The sequence below is a fragment of the Stegodyphus dumicola genome, chromosome X2, assembly GCF_044657685.1.
Source record: "Stegodyphus dumicola isolate Sdum_Otavi_A_Nest chromosome X2, ASM4465768v1".
Lineage (NCBI taxonomy): Eukaryota > Metazoa > Arthropoda > Arachnida > Araneae > Eresidae > Stegodyphus > Stegodyphus dumicola.
Genome location: NC_140781.1, coordinates 87,905,955 through 87,932,451, shown reverse-complemented (window position 1 = coordinate 87,932,451; position 26,497 = coordinate 87,905,955). Strand labels below are relative to the sequence as shown.

The window sequence follows — 26,497 nt, the reverse complement described above, 5'->3', positions numbered from 1 at the left end:
GCTTTAAGTTCAAATGAGTGTTTTTCTTGCTCAGAACCTTGCTGGATGAGTCGAAGGATTTTGACAGGCTGCAACCGAGTTCGAAGTACTCGTGGCAAGAAAATACAAATATTTCCTTCACCTTGAATGCAATTTTAATTAATTTTAAATTCTTACTTACCGGCAGCGCCCCTTTCCAACAGCTAATAATGATCGATGGACGAATGATAGAGACTGGAAAATCAGCTGCTTGTTCTGCTAATATGTTCTCTGCTAAGCACTTGCTGAATGTGTAAGTATTTGGCCATTTTGGATAACACTGCGACACTAGATTTCTCAGATCCTCGTCACTTCCATTGCTAATCAAAACGCATAGAATTTAGTGACTTGCACGATAAATTGTAAATAGAAACACACATAAAGTAAATGAATAGACAATCATTTTTTCGGATATGGTTAAAAAGCATTAGTAATCTGCATCAAAATAAGCACTGAAGAATATAGTTTCAAACAACAGGTAACCTGTAAAATCTTTTAACAGTTTTCAGAAATTATTCTACTCTGAAAAATGACTCTTTGGAAGATTTTAATTCATAGTTTAATTCATTGATTGGCAGCCAAAATGTAAAATTTTGCATTTTCCGTCGAAACCTGTAAGCATATCAATTTTTGTCCAATTTGCTTTATATCTTCTCGGTGCGTCATGGTGCATCTTTTTTTTTTTGTCTATTTTGTCTATTTTGTCTAAGAGTGTATCTGCTGTAAATAGTAATAATCTACGACAGATACTCTACACTTGTGGCATAATAAATTCCTGTTATTTTTATCCTGTTAAAAGATTTTACAAGTTAAACTGGCATTAAAATTGCCAATTTTAAAAGAATTATCCTATATATCCCTAAAACAAAATGCATACAAATATTCAAGTACTCTGAATTACTGAATTATAATCAGTTACTAACGCAAAAATTAAAATGGTGTCATAATTTTTCATGCTTCTTATTTGTTATTAGTTATTTACCTGAGCATATCCAAAAATCTTTGTGATGGAAACGGCAGCCTGTAAATTTGTTCTTCAATTTCAGCATTTCTATTGCTGTTAGAATAGGCTGTGGATGTGTACACTAAAGCCTAGAAAAATTATCAAAAAAGAAAACGTCATTTTTAACTTAACACAGACTAAACTATATATACATGTAAATGGAAAATATCAATTAACTTACATCTAATTTTTTAAATTTCTTGCAGAAATCTATCACATTAGCTGTTCCAACAGCATTATGCAAAAGAATGTACCTGAAAGAAATAAATTAATTTTATTAAGTTATCATTTTGTCTACCCCGACCCATACAATAAAAAAAATAAAGGAAAAAAAATCATACAATCATAGTAAAGTTCTAAAATACTGAGACTGAAATATCCACTTAAGGTAAAGAATTACTTCGCGAGTAGACTTTAAAGGAGAGAATTAGGTTGGTAATTTAGGGGCATTTAAGCAATAAAAACTGCGTAGGGCACGGCGCGTTCGATTGCTTTCATTCCGGAGAATATCATGTCATCGCTAGCTGCCTAAGCTCCTACCATACATCTGTTTATTCCGGAAGAACAACTGTTTGAAACAATTTTTCTGCTTTGTCATAACAGCTAATCAGCGCAGATCATCTCTGGGGTTAACATGTCAAGGAAAAACTGGTTCTTTATTACAAACAAGCTGATAGCTGATTGGTTTAAAACGAACAACTTGCAATTTATTATTATTATTATTATTATTATTATTATTTGTAAAGGAAGGAAAAAATCGCACGTCTTTCTTTAAATAGTAAACCAGGCAGAAAAATTGGCCGAAACAATTTTTCGTATGAAACAAATGCATGTGTGATATGGGCATAAGGAAAATGATGCCTTTTTAAAGGAGCTCCTAAGAGAAATTGGCTCTTATTTGCATCACATATAGCAAAAATTACGAAACAAAATTCCCTAATATAGCCACGGGTCTAGCTGAATTTAAGCACTGAATGCACAGTATAATGTACACTATTTTCAGGAATAATAGAAACAAAGCATTTTGCTTTCCTTATGTGTTGGAAAGCATATCAATGAGAAAAGTTGAAAGAATTAAAGCGTTTTAATCCTGTATTTAGTTACATCGTTCCAAAAAGTCTGCAGGTGCTCTTTCGCATGACAAGTCATTCACATTTGACGCCGGTTCCACAGTGACAACTGGCATTTTCGGTTGGTTGGTTGGTTGATTTTTTAAATGGCACAAAACCTCGAGTGGCATTTTCGGGAACGGAAGATTTACCTTCTTGTATAATTCCATTGAATTTTATGAAAAATAATCCTTTCACATGTGGGTGAGGGGTTTTCTTTCGTTAAAAATCTCGATCTCCGTGAAAGGATCTGTTTCCCAGAGAAAGACAAGCATGCATTCAGAAGTGAAAATCGATTTTTAAGGTTTACTCGCTATTAAAGTAAAATTTTCGAAATCAAAAGAATTTTCTTCTGAAATTGTTCAGTTACATAAAAGAAGTGCCGCTGTGCTCGAGCGAAAAATACAATTTATCTCAAAAATTTAAAAGTAGCAGAGCCGACTGGCTCCAGCGCAGTTTAAGCTCTGGGTCTTTTCACTTTAACGTGGATTTAGTATTATTGATGAGAAACATTCTTCGCACAATTCACCATTCAGATTAGTTAGCTAGCTTGTTGTGAATATGGGCGAAGCCGCGTTAGTTTCGCGAGCTGGAGATAAAAACTTTTTCCCCCCCTCCCGTAAAGTGTTGGCGTTGCTCGCTTTTAAATTGTTGAGTTTGTTAATAAAAAATTCTTTAAAGTTTTACAAAATATGCAGTAGATAATAAAACAAATTCCAAATGCCAAATTTGGGCTTCCAGAGGCCCATATCCGGGTGCAAACGTACGTTGTACAAAATTGGATGGCTCTAGGTACCGTTGTACCGAAAGCAAATAGTTGATAAAAGTCTTATTTAGATGATTTACTGCAATAAATGAAAGCGTAGCCTGGCGAAGTGCTCATCGCATTATGATGGGTACTACTGCTTCTGGCTTCACACAGAAATATATTCTAAGTACTCCAATCAAAGATTTGATTTAAATCCTTTTGCAATGACTAATCTCCATAACTGGCTAAGTTTTTAGCGGTAATCCACATGTTATTTCAAAAATTAAACTTTTCTTTTCCAATTAGATTACATATCCTCTATGCAATGCTTAAAATCCCTAGCTACGCTCGCCCTTAAAAGCCTCCCCTCCCCCAAAAAAGGTGGAACTTGTGTACTCAAGTTTATAGTGCTTTTACTTAGTGTAAATTGTGAACTTACAAACTATCTTACACCACTGCATCTAAATTATTGCGATGGTTCAAAATTACTGTAATTATTAAAACACATATGTTTAACCTGAACATCATTATGATCTAATATTTTCCAACAGGGAAAACTATGAAAGCTGCTGTAATTACAGTTTGATAGTATATTAACACTAGCAATAAAAACAGAAAATATGGCTTATATCCTAAATAAGAATGAAGTTCTTTTAGATTGAATAACATACTTGAGAGGTTTCAAGAAATTTATTATTGCTGCGCAATGGAAAACAATGGATGCTTCTGTTGCTACTTCAAGTTCATCCTCTTTGCTCATTCCAAGGTTTGGTAGAGAGAGATCTCCAGAGATAACTCTTACCTTCTGTAAAACATCAGGTTGCTTTTCCTTCAATTTGTTGAAAATCTACAAACGAAATAAAGTGTTTTTTATTCAATTTGCTTCTGCAAATACGATAATTTGTAAAATGTAGAACGGGATAACAAAAAAATTACATATATGAGAATAAATTAACATTTGTCCACAATGCGACTGTGTCCCACTATAATTTTGAGCAGCGACGTTGTGTGCGCGCGTAGTCTTTTATACGTGAGCAGATTTGGTATTCCAAACTCACTTTTATCGTCACTGCCTTGTCATTTATTACTGATCTGCCACTTTGTGTCTGTGCAAGAAAACTAGCGTTGTATGATCCGGAATTTTTTGTTCAGACTATGTGTTAGATACCACAAGTCAAGCGCAGTGCAGGAATTGTGCTTTTGTAACGAAATACTTACCAAATGAATAAAAAATAATTTTTAAAAAGCCATAAGTTTACACATGAGGAAGAATTCAGATTTCTGTTTACAGTCCAAAACAAACATAAAACTTAAGAGTACATGTAACATAAAATATTTCTGCAAAATAGTTCCCTCCAAAACCTCAGCATTCCCTAAACGAACATTGTTGCAAATATGCTGAAAACATTTGGATAAGTTCTTTGATAAAATTACAGGCTTGTGAAGAAAATTATATTTGTCACAAGTTCTTTGATAAAACTACAGGCTTGTGAAGAAAATTATATTTGTCATTACAAGCCGGTGAGTAAACGGTAGAGAATCAAAACATCAACAGTTGCCGTGCAAGTAGCAGTTCAAAATCCTATCATCTGAAGAATCTCACAGAATCTTGGTTGCCACAAGGCCCAATGTTGGGATATAAACAGGAGGAGGACTCAACAATAGATAGTGCTTGTTAAAGTGGTATTCTAGCGGACTAAAGTTTGCCATTCATAGCAAATGTCAAGGATTTGTGTCAAGAGATGTGTTTTTCTGCAACAACACCCGTCCAAGTAACTGCTGTCTAAACTGCTCAAACTCTTCAGAAATCCAAATCTGACGCAATGGGCTTTTCCTCCATGTAAGCTTGGTATCTCCTTTTTCAACTAAGAGATATTTAGTTTACTGACAGTAACACTAAGGGCCTGTCGATTATCCTTTAAAAAACGAAAAAAGTGTGCATGTCCTATTCGTTAATAAAACCAAATATTTTTTTGTTTTCGAGGATACAAGGGAGTTTGCGCAATGCTGAATGAAAAGCTTTGAGAAACGAGTATCCAAATCTACTTTAAATAAATTTATTGTTATACTTCGGGTAATTATGTACTTGCATATATATTCTGATGTGAAAACAGAGGATGAGTTTAATTCACTGTTGATAAATCTTAAATTCTTAAGCTTTCTACTGAAAATTCAAATTATCCAAAATTAAAATACAATTTTTAAAATTTATTAAAAGATGCTTTACCATGAATAGGTGGGTGTCAGATAGTTATTTCTATTATAATGGCGATTTTTATTGCTTTGGGCCCCTAAAAACTAGAAGAAATTATGAAACTAGAATCAAATACCTCATAAAAATTGTATTAACGTCAAACAGAAAAATTATTTTCTTTGAGAAATATCCCATTCAGATTCGGTGATGGCCTTGATAGCAGAATGTCGAAAGTTTCGTAACAGATCTCGATCACTTAAAAATCAGCCTGTGCAAACAAGAAACTCCATTAATAAATACACTTTTGCATAAATATGACTCGCGTTATGTTAAGTAACTTTGCAGAGATTTATGTTGTTTGTATACAACAGTATGAGTAAATTAATTGTCTAGGAGACTGAATCTGACATCTGAATAAAAGCACAGCCGTAACAGTGAGCAAATAAAGGAAGTATTTAAGGTAGAAAGAAAACGTAACGACATAAAGCCAATATTTTCTTTGAAAGTACGCCAATGAGCTCTTCAGGCAAACCCGGAGATCATTAGAAAATGCTCAGCATTACATGAAAAGTACGACTACATCCATTCAGAACAATATCTGATCTTTTATATTGCAGTGTCAATAAGTATTACAGACAGGGCACTTAAAAGAAGAACTTTGTTCCAACAAATGCTGTTATTAGCATCATTCCTCCTCATATTAAATTGGTTCATTTTGTAGAATCAGATTCCCCCCCCCGCATAAAATATTAGTTTGCTCTCTTATTTATTTTACAGTTTCAATTTTATTCAGAACTTCAGGTACACTGATGTGAAATTTATAAATAAATTCTCATTAAAAATTTATTGCATTAGTTTTCTTAAAGTTTCATAATCAAAACAGAGTTGCCTGCCATCAGACATAAAAATCATGAATATGAAGGACAAATTTATGTGCAGATAAATTTTCCGAACGTCATCACAGCTCGTCGCCTTCAAATTACTTTGTCCTGTATCCATGAACGTAAATATCATCATCATAATTATTCCTTTCACGTCATACGCCTGGCTTGTCTTCCATTTCTGTGGTTTTATTATAAGGTGCTTTTCAGGGTACTGCCAGAGAAAATTGACGGAAAATTCGAAGAATATGACGGCATTTCATGGAGGGAAACACGCTAGGGTATTAGAGTGCAGTGGATGAAGTGTGCAGATTCGAATATCTTACCTCCACGGGTTGAACAATATTATTGAAGACCTTATGCACTAATCTGTATAATAATTACCTGGATAAAGAATAATAATAACTGAGCTCATTATTTGAGTACAAGCCCAAAAACTGATATGGGAGATATAATTTATGTTTGCGCATCGTTTATAATTTTAGATATTAATAGTAAACCTTTTTAGCACGAACTCGCTTAAGGCGAACAGTCGGTAACATCAACAAAATTCGACCCTGGCAGTGATAGATATGCTCTTACAAGAAGTTTTATCTGTTAATGCGAATTTCAGTTAGCAGAAATTACGAAATGTTGCTTAGTCCGTTGCGTCATTAGATTTTATCATTTAACAAGAGCTTTCAATGTTTCTCATATTCTGTCCTGTTGTTTCCCTACTAGACCTGCGTTCAGAAATGTTCTGTTCCGTTTAACTGAAAAACTTACAGAATGAACTGCATTGTTTAGAAAAGAGTCAGCATGACTAACACTACTCGACAATCGCTATCATCGCGTCATCAATGAGCTTCGATCTGGTTAACAATGAATTTTGATCAACAAATGCAATTATGTGTCCAGATGTGCTTTTTTTATTCTTTAAAAGTTAGTTAATATGACTAATGCTAAATCTTGAATACTTCTGAATTTTAACCAGGAAAATTTACTTTTCAGTCTTCTTCCAGATGTCATGGAGGCGAGTTAGTTTTTTCTCTTCTTCCTAAAACACAGGAGGACACATCATACTAAATGAATAAGTTCAGTTAAAATTCAAATAAATTGCATTTACAGTAAAATATGTACATCTATTTACTGAGTTGTAGCTTAGTTGCATAAAAAATTTCATCAATATGGCTTTATTCTCCGTAAGTTCTCGCGGTACTGTTCGACAGATGTAGATGGCACTCTTCTAGCTTTCAGGACGGGACAACAAGCAGTAAGTTGGTTGGTTGACTTTTAACGGCACAAAACGTTGGAGGTTATTATGCGCCAAACGAATGGTGAATAAATTCCAAAAGCACAAACACACTGTGTCAAATGAATTGTCGAAATGAACCTGTAATGCTGATGAAGTTATGGAGAAATGAGTGTGAGAAATGCAGGTAGAGCAGGATAAAAGGAAAATAACTTCAAATCATATGGTAAAAAGAGATGTCTTTTAAAAATCTTATGAGGTTGATGTGGGGGTTTCTTCCAATGAGATCTGTTAAGTTGAACATTCGTAGAGTTAAAATGATAATCACGTTTCTGACTAAAAGCAGGACAGCAGGTTAAAATGTGATCGACTGAAATGGGAGCGTTGCTAGTGCCACAAATAGGCTCATTATCTCCTTTCAAGAGATACGGATGTATCAGTCTGCAGTAACCAATTCGTAGGCGAGTCAGCAGTACATGCGCCTTTCGATATTCCCTCTCGACTCCAAGAGTATTCCAAATTACATCCAGTATTCCAGAGTTCTTGCCACCTGGACAAAATCTTTGTTTTGATGCAATTCCGTATGTCTGTAAAAGGGACATCATTTTCAGAGGTAACATCAGCAGATTTTGCTGCGACATCGGCGAGTTCATTGCCTTTGATGCCAGCATGTCCAGGCATCCAGCAGTACGCAATAGAATAACCTGCGTTTCTCAAACGGAGGTGTGCCTTTAAAATTTCTAAGACCAAAGGGTGGCTAGTATTTGCAGTTATTGATTCAAGAGCATTCAGAGAGTCAAAGTAGATGACGAACTTTCTGCTATTCCGCTTAGAAATAAAGTTTAAGGCATTCAAAAGAGCAAAAGTTTCTACAGAAAAGACAGATGCAGCCTTATGAAGTCTACTACTCTTGATTTCTTAATCACAGACAAAAGCTGCCCTGACATGATCATGATTCTTTGAGCCATCAGTAAAAATTGCTCTATAGTTAGAATGACTGCTTCTATGCTCTAGGAAAAATTATTGATAATTGACATCATTGGTACTGCTCTTCTTAAGTTCTCCAAAATGTTAAGTAGGTGAATATTCACTTCTTGCCAGGGAGCGATACCAAAAAAGTTAAAGGTTTTGGGATGCAGATCATTTAGGTTGAATTCTTCAATGAGTGAATGCGAATGTCAAAATGTGGGATACATGAAGGACGTGCTGGGTAGCTACTCCAGTACTGACCAGATGTCATGAGTCGGGCAGGATGTTCGGTTTGTGACATTACTTTATAATGAAGTTCAATGGACAACTGCTTGCGTCTGAATTCCAGAGATGGTTCAAAACAGATGACATATAAACTTTGGACTGGAGATGTTTTGCAAGCTCCACAGCAAATCCTTAGAGCTTGATGGCGGACTGGATCCAATTTCAGTAGCACAGGTCTTTCTGATCCATAGATAACACAGCCATAATCAAGTCGGAGCGGATTAAAGCTCTATAAATGTGGAGCACAGAACAACGTTATGTTCCCCATGAAGTATTGGCAAGGACTTTTAGTATGTTGAGAGCTTTAGCACATTTTTTCTTTAAATTTAAGATATGCGGAAGGAAACTGAACTTTCTGTCAAATATAACTCCTAGGAATTTTGCTTCTGGCTCAAAGCGGATCAAACAGCCGTCAAAATGCAGCTCTGAATCAGGATGTAGATTTCTTTTGCGACAGAAATGCACGCAGACGGTCTTCTGGCTAGAAAATTTAAAACCGTTGTTGGACCACTTTATGATTCTGTTTAGAGCAATTTGCAAATATCTCTTAATGTATCTCATATCTTGACCGTGACAGTAGATCATCAAATCATCAACATACAGGGAATTTATGCACTGTGGGAGAAAGTTCTCCAAAAATGGAATTAATTTTCAGAAAAGTGTTACACTGAGCACTCATGTCTAAGAGGATGAAGGCAGGCACAGATATAAACTAAAGGGAACTAAAAGTACTAGAGGAAGTAGAGCATGGTGTATTGAAGAGAAGTATCAAAGGGTGTGCGAAACTAGGGAACTGTCAAATCTGCTTTATCCACAGTACTTAAATATGATGAAAATATTCTTAATGAGCGATTTCGCAATGCTAAGTACGAAGATGTCGAAACTTTACTTCTAGAATGGTTCAATCATATGCGCACTTCCAATGTGCCTTTAAATATACCTATAATTAAATCCAAAGCAAATGAGGTTGCAAAAAATTTAAACATTTAAGATTTCAGTTTTTCCGCTATTTGGCTGTATCGCTTCCAAAAGAGGTATTCGATTCCATCATTAACGGTTTGTAGAGAAACTTATAAAGTTGATGAAGAAGGAGCAAACAATTGGTTGCATCAATTTGACCAAGTGAGAGAAAAGTATGCCTCGTGTGAAATCTATAGTATGGATAAAAGTGGACTTTTTTACAATCTTTTCCCAAGTTCTACTCTCGCAATAAAAGGTGACAAGTGCCATGGTAACGCATGCAGTTAACATCGTTTAACTGTTGTCCCTGCGTGTAATGCAGATGGCAGTGATAAACACCTTCCTTGGATAATCTGTAAATCCGTTGAACAGCTTTTAAAACAAAGATAACGTCTGATTTTTAAAACAAAGCTAACGTCTATTCACAACATGAAAAAGCTTGGATCGACAGCTCATCATTTCGTAATTGGCTTCTTCGTTTTAGTAGTTGAAAGATAGTTTAGAATATGCATGTTCTTATGACTTTGGGCAGGTGTACAGCCCATAACCGACACGATCTGAGCTTAACCAATTTTAAAGTAAACTCCCCTCTCTTAAATGCCACAAGTCGTCGTCAGCCTTTGGATCAAGGCATTATTGCAGTTATGAAGAAAGCAACATGGAGTGTACTTGAAAAGCTATTGCCGAACCCTGGAAATCCGTGTCATCACAATCCATATAGAACTGTGTTTAGTAGAACATGGAGACATAATGACGAGTTAGATGGTGATAATGATACTACTTCACTGGAAGAATGGAATACTCTACAACACTTTTTGAACCCTCCCATTAGTTTTCAGGAGTTTGTTAATGCTTATGACGATGTTGCCGTGTCTGCTTCAGAGGAACAAGCAGTTGTGTCTGAAGTGCAAGAAATGTCATGAAAAGAAAGTGAGGACTACAACTTGATTCCGCCTATCTACCTGGAAATGTTACTTACCTTGGACATTGTAAAACGTTTTACTGGAATATCCGAACTGACTGCTAGTTTTGCGGAAGCCACCAGTGCAGTTGCCCGTAAAGTTCTCATCTGCAGCTGCGTAATATGCAGGAATTTTTCAACCAAAATGATCTATGAGTGCATTTTTTCAAGTTACACTACAGTAATTAAGTAGTGCTATAGTATTTTCTATGACGAAATACATAATATATAGCAGTACTTATGTAACTATATACTGTAAATTATTAATGTGGAGGAAAAAATTTTTCCAAAAATAAAATCAGAGTCCTCAAATAACGCACGTTTTTTTTAACAGGAAATCTTGATTTTCTAGTACCTTGAGTTTCTTGTTAACGAGAGTTTACTGTAGATTCAGCTTTAAGTTTTTTGATTAGCTCTTTGCATTTAATTTAGTTTCATTTGCGGAAAAATGCTTCATGTGGGAAATTTTTAATTAAATGACATAAAAGCATTTCACCCCACCCGCGATATCTTTGTCAATGCCAAGACTGAAGTTTACTTAAAACAGCTGTAACCGTTCATCATAAAAGTTGCAAAACTTTGTGTATGACGTAATAAAAGCATGGAAAAGACGTTTAGCGAAAAACCAGATAAATTATAAACATCGCCACCAGAAGGCATATTACCGTGAACACCCACAGTTCACGTAAAAATTAAAAAGAGCTGGTGCGGAATCTTCATTTTAATTTTAAAAAATTAACTAACAAAGCGCGATCTTTCAGACGTTTGGTCATTGTAGGTGGCAACCTCACTAAAACATGTTGTCTGCGAATGTTCGTACGTTTTATAACAGGTACTGACTGCATAGTGCCGAAAAAAATTTCATCTGAACTATGTATGTTTCACAGTAATACGCTCCATAGTGGAGGCATTTGAAACTAGTTTGCTAAATGTGTTTTCCATCCCTTTATTACGTCATGCGCACAGTTTCACGCCTTTCTGATGAACGGTTAACTTGGACATCTCTGAATAGGAGAATGTTAATTGTGGGCACTCTATATAACCGTTTACAGTCAAATAATAGAAAAAACTTAAATAAATTAAGTAAAAAACAAAAAGAAAGTTTTTCCAAAAAATACCTCTCGCTTGAATATTGATTTTAGTCGGAATTCTGGCTCTACTCCTCTTTTTTCCCTGAGTAAGATGTAGATATAGCGGATACCAGGGCAACATCGCAGTAGGATTTCTAGTAAAATCTGAAAGAGAAAACCAGAAGCAAAAAATTAATCACATAGGAGAGCAAAAACAGTTTAGTGCAAGTTTTTTTCCTCCCAAATAAGTAGCTGCAAGAAAGCTTAGATGCGCAGTTAGTTCCTTGTACTCAACGGCCTTGGTAATTTACTTTCGAATTACCCCCAGATTGGCCAAAATTTCCTCTGACAAATCGCGCTATTTTTAAAATTACTGTTTGCCTGTATAAAATAACAAAATGCTTTGAGTGAGAAAAGTGCTTACACTTTATTTAGCAAAACATTTATTTTCAATTTACAAAATGCAGTTAATAAGTAACCGCATGCACTGCAATGTTTTACATAAGAAAGAACCGAAACTTCTCTCTTTCCCTTCGTACTCAGCATTGTGAAAATTTCACAGTCTTCAAAGCATAATACTGTTTGACATAACTTCATGAATAAAAAATTGCGTATTACATTTCAGAAGTTAATCGAACATTAATATAAATATTTGAGATCATAATATTTAAATTTTGAAATATTATTCACATACTGTCAGAAATAATATATCGGCCTTTCTATAGTAATGTTTTTCAGCTTAAAATGCTTTTATGAAATCAAATCGGCCTTGTAAGAGTAATTTAACATTTGAAAAATAGCTAATTTATCATTTAACCCGTACAATGAAAGAAAACAAATTTGTTTAGTTTACTTGAAGGTACGGTGTTTTGAATAAAACCAAACAGTTTTTAAACAAACTTAGCTATAACAAATTCATAAATGAAAAAATCTGAATATACCAGTTATTTAATTAATCAAGTGAATGAAAAAATACTGAAAGCTTTTATTTCTTCTGAAGCGGAAAAAATATTCATTGCCTAAGGCAGTAAAATAGTTTTTACAGGAACAAAAAGAAAATTTTCATAAAGGAAATTTTCGTTTTTATTAGTGTTTTATTTATTTATTTATTTATTTATTATTATTTATTGTTGCTGAAACACGCGAGTTGAAAACGACGGGGAAAGTTTTACATATTAATTCGGTATTAAAGTTTAATGCTGGAAAACTGGTTTAAATTGTTTCAAATAAATATGGTATACATTTACAAAAAAAGTGCAACCTATTTTTAAAACATCCGAGTTACTTTAAAAAACCAATATGTTCTCAGAGAAGCCTCCTTTTCCTTAGTTTTTGAATTCTCAAATTAATTTCTTTAGAAATGAATCTTTTTTTATCTTTTCAGTGCGTGTATTATATTGAAATGAAATAGATAACTGTCAGTCCACAAAAATGATTACAGCCCAGCAGTAATAGGATTCAGAAGATAGGCTAGGGTGCACTGCCAAAGAAACAATCAAAGAATTTATATTGATTACATTCTGCTTAATTCAAGCAAATGGGCATGGAACTGAGCATTTAACTAACTGTTCTGTTTCTAATTAACGTCAGGGTGGCTCAAGAACTAAAATCATGCTCTCATCAAGAATTTTTTATATAGGTCAAGGTCAATTCCTTGATGTTTATAGCTTAGGTTACGTTAGGTTATTAATTAATTAAGGCAAAGAGCATGAGAGCTATCTGCCTAAGTGAAGAATGCCTTTGTTGCGTTGTGTTATGACTTATTTCCCTTGTCTAAAAAGCCCACAAAATTCGTCGTGGCAAGGAGTGCGCGACTGTGTCTGTCGTTGTCAAGAGCACCATACAAGCGACAGTAAAACTTCGCTACGTTCCGTCCCTGTTTTGAAGGAAAGCAACGCGGGGGGGGGGACGGTCCGACAGTCTCCCACCCTTCTTCACCCCACCAACCTTTCGAGAGGACTTTCAGCTCGCTGCATATTTTGAGTCCCACTATGTCGCACAGACACTATACATTTACAAACACGCATGCCTTCTCCGGGATTCGAACAAAGGCCCTTCGGTATCTCAGTAAGTTCCCCTAACAACTATACCGTCTGCGCAGCATAATGTCTTCGTAGAGGTTTTTAAAGAAAACTGTGTGGTATTCAAATAACAGGTTAAGGGACACAAAAATTCACGTGCTACCCTAGTCGTAAAATTGAAAAGAATAATTTCATCTTTCAGCAACAGATGCTAATACTATATAATTACATTCGCTACACAGAATGGAAATTTTTTTTCCCTGCGATCAGAGATAAAAATGATTACAAAGAAAGTAAGATGTCTAGTACATTCTGTAGCGACTTGAGCTCAAGAAACATTTGAAAAAGGGGCACATTTTCAGACAGAATCCTTTCCTAGACATAGCTGGTCGAACGGAATTTGACTTATGAATGCAAACAGGCGTGCATTCGAATAAAACTACTTAGATAACTCGTATGCAAATTTTAATGCGAAATGCACATTAAAGAGCAAATTCTATTTCCTCGAATATTATCCATGCAAGTAGACTATTTTAGTAGTATGAATGAGCTTCCTCCAGATTACGAATCCATGAATTAAGTAGAATTTTCAATGCCAAATGAAAAGCGAAGCCACGATAGAAATACCTTCATTTGCATAGTCGTATGCATCAATATGAATCTGCTGACAACCCAGAGAAGAAAAATATATCGAAGTGTTTTTTCGCTCATGAGTCAAAAACAAGTTTTCGATTCTAGATCCTTCGTACCACGCAAGGTTATTTGTTAATACAGTTTCGGCAAAGCAACGAATAAATAAAAAGTGAAATTTACGCAAACTGTTTAAAAACAGTGTTTCTCAACCTCTTTTGCACCATGCAACTCCTTTCACCATTGCTAGATCATCCCTCCCCTCATTTCCAAAACTCAAAAAATATATATACATTTATTTAGATTATTTTTAACGTGTTTTTATAAATTAAGCAATAAAAAGTATAGGAACCGTTGATAAATGCCAAAATATGAAAAAAAGGTAGGTTTTTATGCTCATGAACTAATACTAAATGCTTTCAGCTAAATGAAAGGCTGAGCACATCAGTTCTTGAAACTATGGAACTTCTAAAGGACTAATTTCCTCCTGGTTAAGTATTCCTGGTATAGAATTTTGGTGCCACAGCGATTGCACAATTTTCACTGCAATTTCTATGCAGAGCTCAAAGAATATAACCAAAAGTATAACCAGAAGTATCCGAGCCCCAAAAGCTGATAAAATCAGGAGATGGTTTCGATGCCGTTCGTGACTTATGCAGTCTTCAGTAAATGGGGAGAGAAACTATGGGGGGCGAACCCATCGTAAACAACTGAAAGAAAACAGGTTGACGTTTCAAGGAGGGGTCTGGAAGTATTTGTTAGAGTTGGTCATTATCAGCCTGGGGAACAGGAAAGGTGGAACTTTCGAGAAACACCCTTTGTCCATTCATGACCTTGAAATATCTTTCAACCTGAGTTAAGCATGGGTCGCGTATTTTTGCAACTACTCCCACCTGTAGTTCCAGTCAACTACTTTCACAGCGCATCTTTCAAGGCAATAAATAGAAGTTGTTTGAAATATAGAATTGTTGGGTGATGTGATAGGGTTTAAAACCATAGGGAAAAAAAAAAAAAAAAAAAAAAAAAAAAAACAATTGCAATTAAAAAAAAAGCACCAAATTTTCCTTGGAAACTAAGCTTATGAATATCTGATGATTACTTTTGAAAATAGTAAATATCCCTCTTTCATTAATAGTTTTGTATGCACATTTCTTCAACCAGGAAAAATTCTACCATTAAAGGTTAAGAAAAGTAAGGAATAAAGTTTGTATTTCTCTCAAACCTTCATAAATATTAAATGCGAAATAATAAATATAAACGAGATACCTCTAACCACATACCATACAGGTGTGTGCAGAATTTCAATAAGATGAAAATATTTTTACTGGAATTCACATTTATAGATCGAAATATTAGATTAGACCCCTTCATGAAGGGGTTTTTGAAGTTGTCTCCTGCTCATGTTATACATAGGGTAAACCGCGAAAACTCTCATGCAGCAAATTAACATTAAGAACTCTCTCTGATCGACTGATGATTTTATTTCAAGTTTCCGAGCAAATTACCTACAAATGGTTTTAAATAGCTTAAATGCACCTATGTCGAAATACGTTTTAATTTTGTAGTCATTCGTGTATAACTGGAAGATTAAATGCTACTGTTTATATTAAGCACAATGTAAATGTGTCTAGTTAATTAGATCAGTTTCTATTTGAAACCGTTGTTGTATTCACTTCGAGTAAATGTATCTTTTTAATGTGAATAATTGTCTTTGGATTGATAACTTTAATTTCAGATTGCATCTGAATGGGAGGAAAACCGATAAGTTTGCATTTTTCAAGACGTTTTTCTGCTTATTTGAATTCTGAAGACGTATAATTGGAAAAAAAAAAAAAATCCTAAAGTCTGCATTTAAAATCATTATTTTACATTTTCAGTTTTTTATATTACAAGACATCTGTAAACGATAAAATACCACCACCGCAATAAACAAACAATTAGAAGCAATAAAGCCACTGCCATCAGAATATATCTAGAGCATTCTAATTTATCTTTACATTTCTATCTCGGTCTTAATTGTACGAAACTTCGTGCAGTTTGTCTTTCAGCTATTAAAATAGGTAACTTTTGAGCTTTTTAACACGGAGAATAAATGCAGATTACAATAGGATCTTACAAATTTCACCGACTTTATTGAAATTTATAACGGAAATATCTTCGGAATTCATATAAATTGACTTTTGATAATAAAATTAAGAATAATATAATCTTTGGACTACAAAATATGAATAATTCTGTTCTTTCATAATTATATTCCATTCTTTCTTAATTTTTTCAAAATAATTGGCGAACTCATGATTAGCTACCTAAGGGTAAGAAGGTCATCACAGAAAACTTTCTCAAGTCTTTTTTGTAAACGAGACTACAAAATGAATAAAATATGAACTTCGGTTTGGTTTATTTAATTATGGCAAAGCACACTAGGGCTATCTGCCTAACGGGGCATGCCTTCGTGGAGGGCTTTCTAAGGAAAACTGGCTCGTATACACATTACACATGGTTAAAACGCCCATGCAGCCAGCCCGTTCGCGGGATTCGAACCTTGGACCGAACTACCAGTTTTCAGCGACTTTACCACTCGGCCGATGGGCCGAAATGTGAACTTTAATCTAAATTTTATATTTTTATTAAAATTAACTATTAATTATATCTAAGATTGATATTTGTCCATATTTACTCTGTGAGGTAGGGCTGTGTTTTAAGTGATAGATTGTAACATTTTCTGCAGATGAAACTAATACAATACAATTGCAATTACAGAAAATTCCTGCTATTTTTTATTTTTTATGTATCCATTTATTTTCATTATTAGATTGTCTAATTTTAAGAGTATTTTTGATTATAATAAATATTACTGCTCTTAATTCTTATCAGAATGGATGCTTTCGTGGAGGACATTTTAAAGGTATATTTGGCGCATATTTACGCTACGCACGAAAAAACATTTGAAAACCTTATGCAATCAATCATTATGAACGTTGACAATATGTCTCACCAGAGAAATGATCGGCCATTGTTAGATTCTGAAAACAAAGGTAAAAAAATTTTAACTCTTTGCACTCGAGAATGGCTCTCGATCACCACTTGATTAGATGGAGTAACTGGAGAGATAACTCCCGGTTACCATTTGATTTGATGCAGTAACTCGAGAGGTGATGTGATAATTCGAGCAATAACAACGTTTATTTAGGTTTGACTTTGGCAATATCGCTTCATAAGTGTATTCAGCAATACATGCATATAAAACTAAGAATAATATTTTTGGAATACAAAATCTGAATCCATCTTTAATTCGCTTCTTATTGTTATATACATGTCTTCAACATTAGTTCGAGCTTGACAGTCGTGGCAATAGGAATATCATTTTCAAAGATACGAAACCGTGTAAGCATGAAATACGATGAAGGAAATGGAGTTCAAGTGGAAATGAGTTCGATTTTTCGTTGAATGAAGAACGAAATTACGTTTATGCATAGAATACGTAACGACAGAGAAGGGGAAGAAAGCAGTAATGAAGTTAACAATAAAGTGTAAGGAGGAGAAAAATCAAGGTAATAGATTCTGAATGTTAAAGTGACAGTGGTTCAGCAGAAAAGACAGAAAATTCAGAACGGATAACGTGCACAGAATCCGAAGAACCGCAAAAAATACCGCTTGTATTTGGCGAAAGAGAGGCGCAGGACAAGTATCATCAAGTATCTTCAGGCACAAAAGAACCATTAGATTTCTGCGAAATCATTTTAAGTCAGCTGTAAGAAATTCACCAAATATGGGGGGGGGGGAATCTTCTCGAGTTCTGCATCCTCTGAGCGAAAATGGGCCTCTAGTGCAAAGGGTTCAAGTCTTGGAATGTTCCGGAGACTGCAAAATAAAAGTATCTACAGTCCTGAAGTAATTGAAAACATTTATAAAACTGATTTCTTGAATTCAACAAAGTTCATCAGATTTTTTTAACACATTAAAAGGAGACCTTTGGCTAAAATAATTTCTTGCTTTCATAATTATCTCTCAAAATTATGTATACTACTTCGGTCTAATATTAGATAACTGGAATTAAAAAAAATAAATAAAAAAAGCCATAAAGTCTTAAAATATACTTCGGTGCATAGTGATAGAAATAATTGTTTCTTACAAATATGAGCAGGAACTTGACTCCGGTTCAAATTATAAAACTAAAGTTATAAAAATGCTTATTTAGTCAATTATAGCAAATCAAGTGATGATCCTCTGCCTAGGAACAAATGATTCAAAGACGACTTTCCATTAACACCTATAAGTAAGTACACATCGGTCAGTTTTATCGATGGGCATTTTTATGTTCTGATTTAGGCAACACTGGTTGAGCAAAGGAACTGAGGAAGTTTAGGAACTTTATATTACACCAGTATATAATGTGTAAATGTTTGGTAATAAGTTTTCTGCTTTTGTGAAAGTTTCAAATATCATATTTAATAATCTTTGTTAGTTTAAATGTTCTTTAATTTGTTATTACCTTATGAGGGTTTTCAAATAGTAAAGTAGGGGAAAACATCAAAAATGCAGACAAGGTCAAAATGACTTCATGTGTACCTTTGCGTTATAATGAACATGTGTTCATATAGCTGTTAAGGACGCCTGACTGAAGTAATAGTGTTTGAAGACAAAAAAAAAAAAAAATACAATTTCATCTTAAGAGAACTTGTTTCCTAATAATTTCATGACAGTGCAGATAAAATACTAATTTTATACCTGTCGTAAAATAGGTATAATTATCAAAGCAAAACAAGAAAAAAAAATCTGCCTTTCAGAAACACAATCTTTTAAAACTGTACAAGAAAAACTGTTCCCTCTGTTATTTAAAGAACGCACAAAATTCGTTTTTGAAAGTTTTTAACTTTTTGTAATTAAACTTAATTCAAGAGTTTGAGTTAAAAAATGAATTTTAAATTCAAATTTGAAACCACAGGAGCTACATTTAAACTCCCAGAACTCAGATATTCAGTATTGCAAAAAATCGTAAAGTTTAATAACAAACTTAAGATCGCATATAGTTTGACAAAATAACATAACTTTTTGTGTAAGAGTAATGTCAAATAAAATAGATGTCAAACAGTTACTTAATAACTGTCAAAAGTACGCGAGTACTTTAACATTATATATTATTATATAAAATATTCTATGATAAAATAACCGACAAAGAGTTAGTTTAAGTGGTTGAAATTATAATCTAGTTTTAGAGTATCGCGATTCTGCTTTGTTTATGTTTTTATTCTGTCAAATTTTATTCATTATCATTATTCAATACAAAACTCATCAATTCCTAAAACGAGTTCATTTAATAGCCACAAGCTTTGGTAATTCTCTTACAAACACCTACGATTAGCTGAATTCTACAGCAAAAGTTAGTTCAATATCCTCTGTTAAGTAATTCAAAGACAAAATTATGAGTAGGACGTGTAAAAATGTACTGGACTATACGAAAAATTCCTTCATTCAAGTTTTAATTATTTTTTTTTTTCCCAGCTTAGAACAGTTTAGTGAAATGAATACTGGAAAGCTTATAATGACGGTCTTAGTATAGAAAATTTATAAAATTTGAGATACATTATTGCAGCATTTAATTATTTAACTGAATAGGTTTGTGTATAGAAATGAATTTAATATTTTAGTATCTCAGGATATGTTTCATTGTAGACCTGAGCCACTGATCAACAATGTACACGACTATACAGTCTGACGGTAAATCAAGAGCTCTGGACTTACCTAAAATGTCCTTCATTCATAGGAAAACATTTTATGATTTAAACATATACGATACAAATTTTAAGCGGCTGCAGTGATTTGATATTTTAACCGAAGTGACTCAAAAATATTTCATTCACATACTCTAGAGGTACAATTTTCGAATGTAGTTTACTCAAATAAATACAGATATATTCTTTACGAATAAAACAAAAATTGAAAGTTATTTCCTAAGTTAGAGTTAAAGAAATGTTCAGTTTTGAAGATGTTTTTTAAAGATTAAAGAAAGACAAAAAGAGGATTAAAACAACGAGTGATTTCGAATAATGAAGTGCAATACAGGGAAAATTTTAAAAATTGTACAAGAATTTTGTAATTTATCCAAGACACAGATATGGACTTAATTCTATTTTCAATGAACATTTCAGTTCCTTGATTCACTTATAACGAGTTTATTTTCCAAAAAATAAATAAATAAATGCATAAAATTTGCAGCAATTTAGCTCTATTTTCAATAAACATTTCGACTCCTTGATTCAGTTATTATTAGCTGATTTTTCAAAAAAAAATAAATGCGTAAAATTTGCAGCACTTAAGTTCTTTTTTCAAAAAACATTTTAATTTCTTGACTCGCTTATTACACTTATTATTAACTGAATTTTACAAAAAATAAATACATAAAATTTTCAGCACTTTGAAGCACACCGTAATACGAAATCAAACATTTTTTTCAAACCGCATTTGAAAGCTACATTTATGAAGAACCAAAATCTTACACTTTCATTAAGTAAAATATCAAACTGCACGATAATTATACCAAATTCCACAACGTTTAGCTGCATTATGTTCAGTTGCTGAGAATACCATTGCATTTAAACATGATGCTCTTTTGGAAAAGGTTACTGTAATATAATTGCTAAATTTAATTGCTATATATTCCAGTTTATTATACTTCGGAGATGTCATTCACACTTTTGCTACTCAGTCGGTAAAAAGTAACATTAGTATGATAAAAAATTTCTGCCATCAGAAATTCCCACAAATACAATAGTACAAATAAAGTAAAATACAAGAATGTAGAAGCATGTGCATTTCGTGAACATTATGAATATACTAGATACGAGCAATATACGAGATACGATATATGATTGGAAAATAAATCATAGTCCATATTTGTAAAATGACGTACGCATCATGTGCAATAATCAATACTGAAGCTACAGTGAATATACTGTAAATATATATATATATATTGTGAATATGAGGTGAAACTAAACTAATATTATTTTAGACAAATATATAAATTATGTGAATATGTAAAATAACTCACCACACCGAGATAACCAGCTGCACCCGTTATAAACACTGATTTGCCTTGGTAAAAGTCGGCGACCCGCGGACGGTAAACAGTGAGCTTCTGACGTTCCTGCGATTCCATGGCGTTTCGTGAGTACAGCGCTAGTTCTGCGAGCTTTTAAAAGCTGCGCGCGGTGTTACGAAAGCGACGCCGTTTTTACTCCAATACGAGCGACCTTGCCCGAGGTTTTCACACATTTCTCCCATTCATCGCTTCATCACAGATGCCTTATAATGAATGATAGCTGCTTTAAAAATGAGACAGCTCATCATCTGATTATTCTTTTCATCAAGCTAAGACTTTTCAAACGATGTTAAAATTAGCAATTTATCATAAAATGATGTCCCCCTCCCCCGAAGTATCTCATACTTTTTATTCTTCCTTTATTGGTTTTTGCCTTTTGCCTGACATTTTCAACTGGTAACTTATTTTTATTCCTTATGAGTAAAAGTTCTCCTTTATCAAATTTAATGCAATTGCTTAGTTATTTGGATCACATTTTGTAGTGTGACTTATTTTTAAAAGACATTTCTCTCAACAAATAAATTACATATTGTAAGTTACTGTGCATTGTGAATAGGCGTTTGAGATGCTCCCAATTTCATTCAAATTTCTTGGTGAAAAAAGAAAAAAATTCCCAGAAACAAAAAAATTTAAAATAAACTACACGGTATCACTAACTAACATTTTAGAAGTTAGATTTATAAGTATTCAATGCGAATACATTCATTAGTGAAAGAGTTATATGTAAACCTTCCCCCCCCCCCCGAAAAAAAGAAAACTGATAGTTTTCTTTTTAACATTTGTACTTTTCATTTCGAACTCTACTTTGTAATGTTTGCATCTTCCGTAACATTTACATTTTCAGTTAGTAATGGAATACGAATTTAACAAAATATTACGCGTAATCAGCAGGTAAATTCCAATTCAAAATCTATTTCAAAGCATGTAAACCAAACCTAGAAAACAAATAACAGAAAATCGAATTCAAGTTTCATTGCCGGAAGCAATAAAAAAAAATGTTAGCAATACATATCGTAAGTCAGGACTTAAACTGCGCCGGAGCCCACCGGGGCCTGGCTCCGGTACTTCTTAGTTTTGGGGATAATTCTTAATTTTAGCCGGAGTCCTAAATAAGGCTACGGCACTTCTTTTATGTAACTGAACAATAATTTCAGTAGAAATCTGATCTTGAAAACTTTACTTTTAGTAATAAAATTCTATTAAAAATTGCTTACTAAATTCTAATTTATATCTTTACCTTTTATTAAATTTTAATTTTAATTACTTTAACCTTAATTATTTAATTATTTTAATAATGAATTATTTAATTTTTTTATTGTTAATAATTTTATTAGTCATCTTATTCTTTTATTTATTCTTGTTTCTCTTTCCTGAAGGTCTTCTATAGGGCTCCGGTACTTCTAATTTCTGAAATTAAGCCCTGTCGTAAGTATTGGATTATATGAGTTTCAAAAGTAAGCTTCGGGCTGCTTGCTTAGGAGACAGGAATGGTTATGCAGGACATTTTGGGGAAAATTGGCTCGCATCCACTTTACACATGGGAGGAGTACGGAGGTTGCCATGCAACTGACCTGTTGGCAGAGACCCGAGCTCGAGTCAAACTACAAGTTTTCAAAGGTTTTACCTCTCGACCACTGATGGGCCAATACATATTATCCCCTCGACCGTGAAACTGTCATCTAGCAGTGCGATTTAGCGTCAGTAATAATCGCAGACGTATGAAAACATTCGTAACATCTGCTCTTTCGTGTTTGATGCAACACCGATTGATTCTCGATGAGCTACGATTCGATTTTATGAACGAGGACATAAATTAATTTTGATAGCTGTATTTTTTCTTACATTTAAAAAAAATGATTAAAATCTGAGACCTGCTTTCTACCGAACAAGAATATGGGGATTATTTTCAAAGTTGCAGGAACCCACCATAAAAAAATGTGTGTACTAATGGACACGATATGGTCAGCTAAATATGACCGACGAATGGAGAAATTACCCGCGGCAAGTTTGTACTCATAATGTTCTAAACAAAACGCTGTTCCTGTTGAAACAGGAGGCCTAAAATAATATAAATCAACACAAATAGTTTTATGAAGCGCAAAAACAAAGTGGTTCTAATGGTGGCTTGGCAAATGCGGTCGAGAGCAGGAGACTGACGTTAATTACGGAAGGGGAAAGTAAACGGCTGTGTCAGGGATCATAAGGGGTCATATATTTTTTTTAAAAAAGTGTTTTTAGGTCTCATTCAGTATCAGTATATCAGAAATAAATGATGCACATGGTATCAGAATGGAGACAAATTACATAAGATACGAAAAATTATATTTATTTGTTTATTAACATTTCATTATTACATTGTTTTCGTATAGGAATTTCCTTCCACACCGCTCTGAGCAATACAAACAGGTACATGTAAGTCGGCTGAAAAGCACTGCTATAAACAAATAATCCAACCCAATTCCAGTTGAACAGCGCTTATTAATACTAATTGTTTACGGAAAGCATCCTAGTTTTTGAAAAGCTTCGTATCATCTAACATAAAATTCATTAATTAATGAATAATTCATTAATTAAGAATGATTTTGTGTTGAATATGGCAAAACATATGAGGGTTGGCTAGGCATGATTTCATGGAGAATTTTCTAAGGGAAATGGGCTCATATTTACCTACCTTAAAATTATAAGTATTGATTAACATTTCCTATAACTACTTCTAATTGAGGCTTTCTAAGAGCAACCCCCTTAATTTTGACTCGCAGCTTTTAATTTTAGACTAAAATATGAGCATAGAATCTACCTTTAAACAATGGGATTTGTTTTTAAACACTGTGGCATGAGAGTGCCTAGTAATAATAGATTTAGCGTCGCTAAGAATCATTTTCTGGATTCTCCTATTGATTTTTTTCCAAAAGATATTAAAAGCTGCAATTGACAAGTATGAGCAATGCATAATACATACATATATAACGTAAGCATACCATAAAGAAAATGAACCCCCAACAAAAGCTGATCGACTGCTATTGAACTCTAAAGAGGGGTTTATCAGAGGGAAAATGGCAATTAAAATCAATTAAAATTCCATTTAATTGATTTTAATTATTTATTTACTGTATCGATTTATTACTTATTGTAATGGATTGGAATATTTGAATATGAATTAGCTGAATATTTAAGAAAAATATTATGACTGCGAGAATAGGAAAAAAAACATTTTTTGAATATTTACTTTCTTATAGAATGCAGATGAATTCATTTTTACTCAACGAAAATCAAAATTTAGTAGCTAATTAATCTGTCTTGTATCGACCACTTTAGTTCAATGATTCGTATTAATGTGCCCTTTTTTTAAAAAAATTTAAATGCTCCAAGAATAATTAATTAGAAAAAAGCATAATTCTCTTCTTACCCTTAAATTCTTCAATAAAAAAACTGCATTTTCAGCTATAACCAAGTGAAATAATTTTCTAAATATAATTCAAAGCATGAAAAATAAGGTACATAAACAGCTTGGAAATGGAACTAGCATTGAGATTCTCTTTAAGAAATATGGTGAAGCTTAACAAAAAGTCTACGAAGTGAAGTAATTCCGTAGAATATTTTCTAACTCTTTATGATTAAATTGCGCTCAATTATACTTTATAAACGACATGTAAATACTATTTAATGTATATGTGTGGATGTGTGTGGGGGGGGGGCTCACTAGCGGCTGAGCTGTAAAGTCGTTGAACTCTGGCAGGTCGATCCGGGGTTGGAATTCGGATCGACGGGGATGGCTGTATTGGTGTTTTCGAGGTTTTCCTCACGTGTAACGTGCATAAGAGTCAGTTTTGCTTAGAAAGTTCTCCACGAGGCACCCTTACCCTTAGGCAAATAACCGTCGAATGCTTTGCTATAATCAAACAAACCAGACCAAACAATAGATATATAAATAAGTAGCTTAAAAACTGCTATATTTTATGTATACTCATTAAGTAGTATTTCAATATATATAATGATTAAATTAAAGGAAAAGTCGGATCCTAACTGATTGTATATAATGTAATCCCTATGAAGGCCCTAACAATTCTTTCTCACTTAAAGTCGTAACCCAAAAAGAGAACAAATTAAACTTCGGATACGTATACAATACTGAATCTAATACAAAAAATACAAAATACAAAAATAAATTATATATGTACGAAACCTAACTAACTATTTATATTGATATTACGTAAATATACGTATGGTAACGAACATTGTATAAATAAAGATATTTTATACCTTATTCTATATTTGGTTCCATTTATATATACCTATACATAGATATATATAATTTAAGGATTCCGTTTAAGGATTATAGTAGTAGTTAATACTACTACATATAAAACACAAAAGTGCATCAATAATGTATTTTTCAGTATTATTTAACTTCATTCTTAGGAATTTTCTGCAGTCTAGTTTGCGTTATTTTATTCATAAGTCTCAAATAAAAACAATTATTGTTTATATGCCATTAGAAGCGACCACAATGTAATTGAGAAACAGTCCTTAGCCGTGAAAAGGTTGAAAGCCATTCGGTTATGACTATTATCTCACATACTCAGCTACTTCGCATACATGGAACATAGCATTCGAAATGAAAAACTCAGTATTTACTACAAATTCATTCGTGTAACAAATATCTTTCTACACCTATGGCTTTAAAAAAAGATGGTATTTATCTTACAGTTTATCGTTAAGTAATACATTTTCATTGTACAAAATTGCATTCATTCGAAGAATTCAATTTGTATTTTCCTGTGTATAAAACTGAAAGTAAAGAAGTTAGATGTTTAAACAACCCCCGCATTTTCTCAAGATCCCTAGCGAGATTGTCCGCACCTTGTCAGCTCTTCCCCTGAAAAAAGGGATTGTAAATTTATGACCTGACTGCAAATGAGGGTATTTCGTTTAAACAACCCCCGCATTTTCTCAAGATCCCTAGCGAGATTGTCCGCTCTTTGTCAGCTCTCCCCCTGAAAAAAAGGGATTGTAAATTTATGACCTGACCGCAAATGAGGGTATTTCGTTCTAATAATAATTGTTTGTTAAATAAAGAGGCATCAGTTCCTTCAGAATTCTTCAGGAACTATTAGCGTAATTTCAACTGAAACTCCTCTATCTTTCATGCTTTTATGATAGCCAATTTTCACGTTCGACGGGATAATACCTAAGTACCTTTACCTATATTCGCTTATCGGAGGAAAAAAAAAAAAGGAATGCTTATGAAAAAACTTAGGTGCTTACATATTATCCCAACCATCTTAAAAGAAATCACTAAAATTTCAAAATGTGTC

General features: G+C 33.5%; 1 protein-coding gene across 1 annotated transcript in view; it reads right to left on the bottom strand.

Annotated features, from left to right (window-relative positions):
• The window catches only part of LOC118187807 (fatty acyl-CoA reductase 1-like), a 42,367-nt gene extending 21,078 nt beyond the window's left edge, over nt 1–21,289 (bottom strand). Inside the window, exons 1-6 of the mRNA XM_035358081.2 lie at nt 21,132–21,289; nt 11,478–11,594; nt 3,550–3,725; nt 1,203–1,275; nt 1,001–1,110; nt 161–338 (exon numbers count right to left, since the gene is read on the bottom strand). Of these exons, the coding sequence (XP_035213972.1) occupies nt 161–338; nt 1,001–1,110; nt 1,203–1,275; nt 3,550–3,725; nt 11,478–11,594; nt 21,132–21,239 (762 nt within the window). The 5' untranslated portion in view covers nt 21,240–21,289. The remainder of the gene's footprint in view (nt 1–160; nt 339–1,000; nt 1,111–1,202; nt 1,276–3,549; nt 3,726–11,477; nt 11,595–21,131) is intronic.
• Between the last annotated feature and the right edge of the window lie 5,208 nt (nt 21,290–26,497).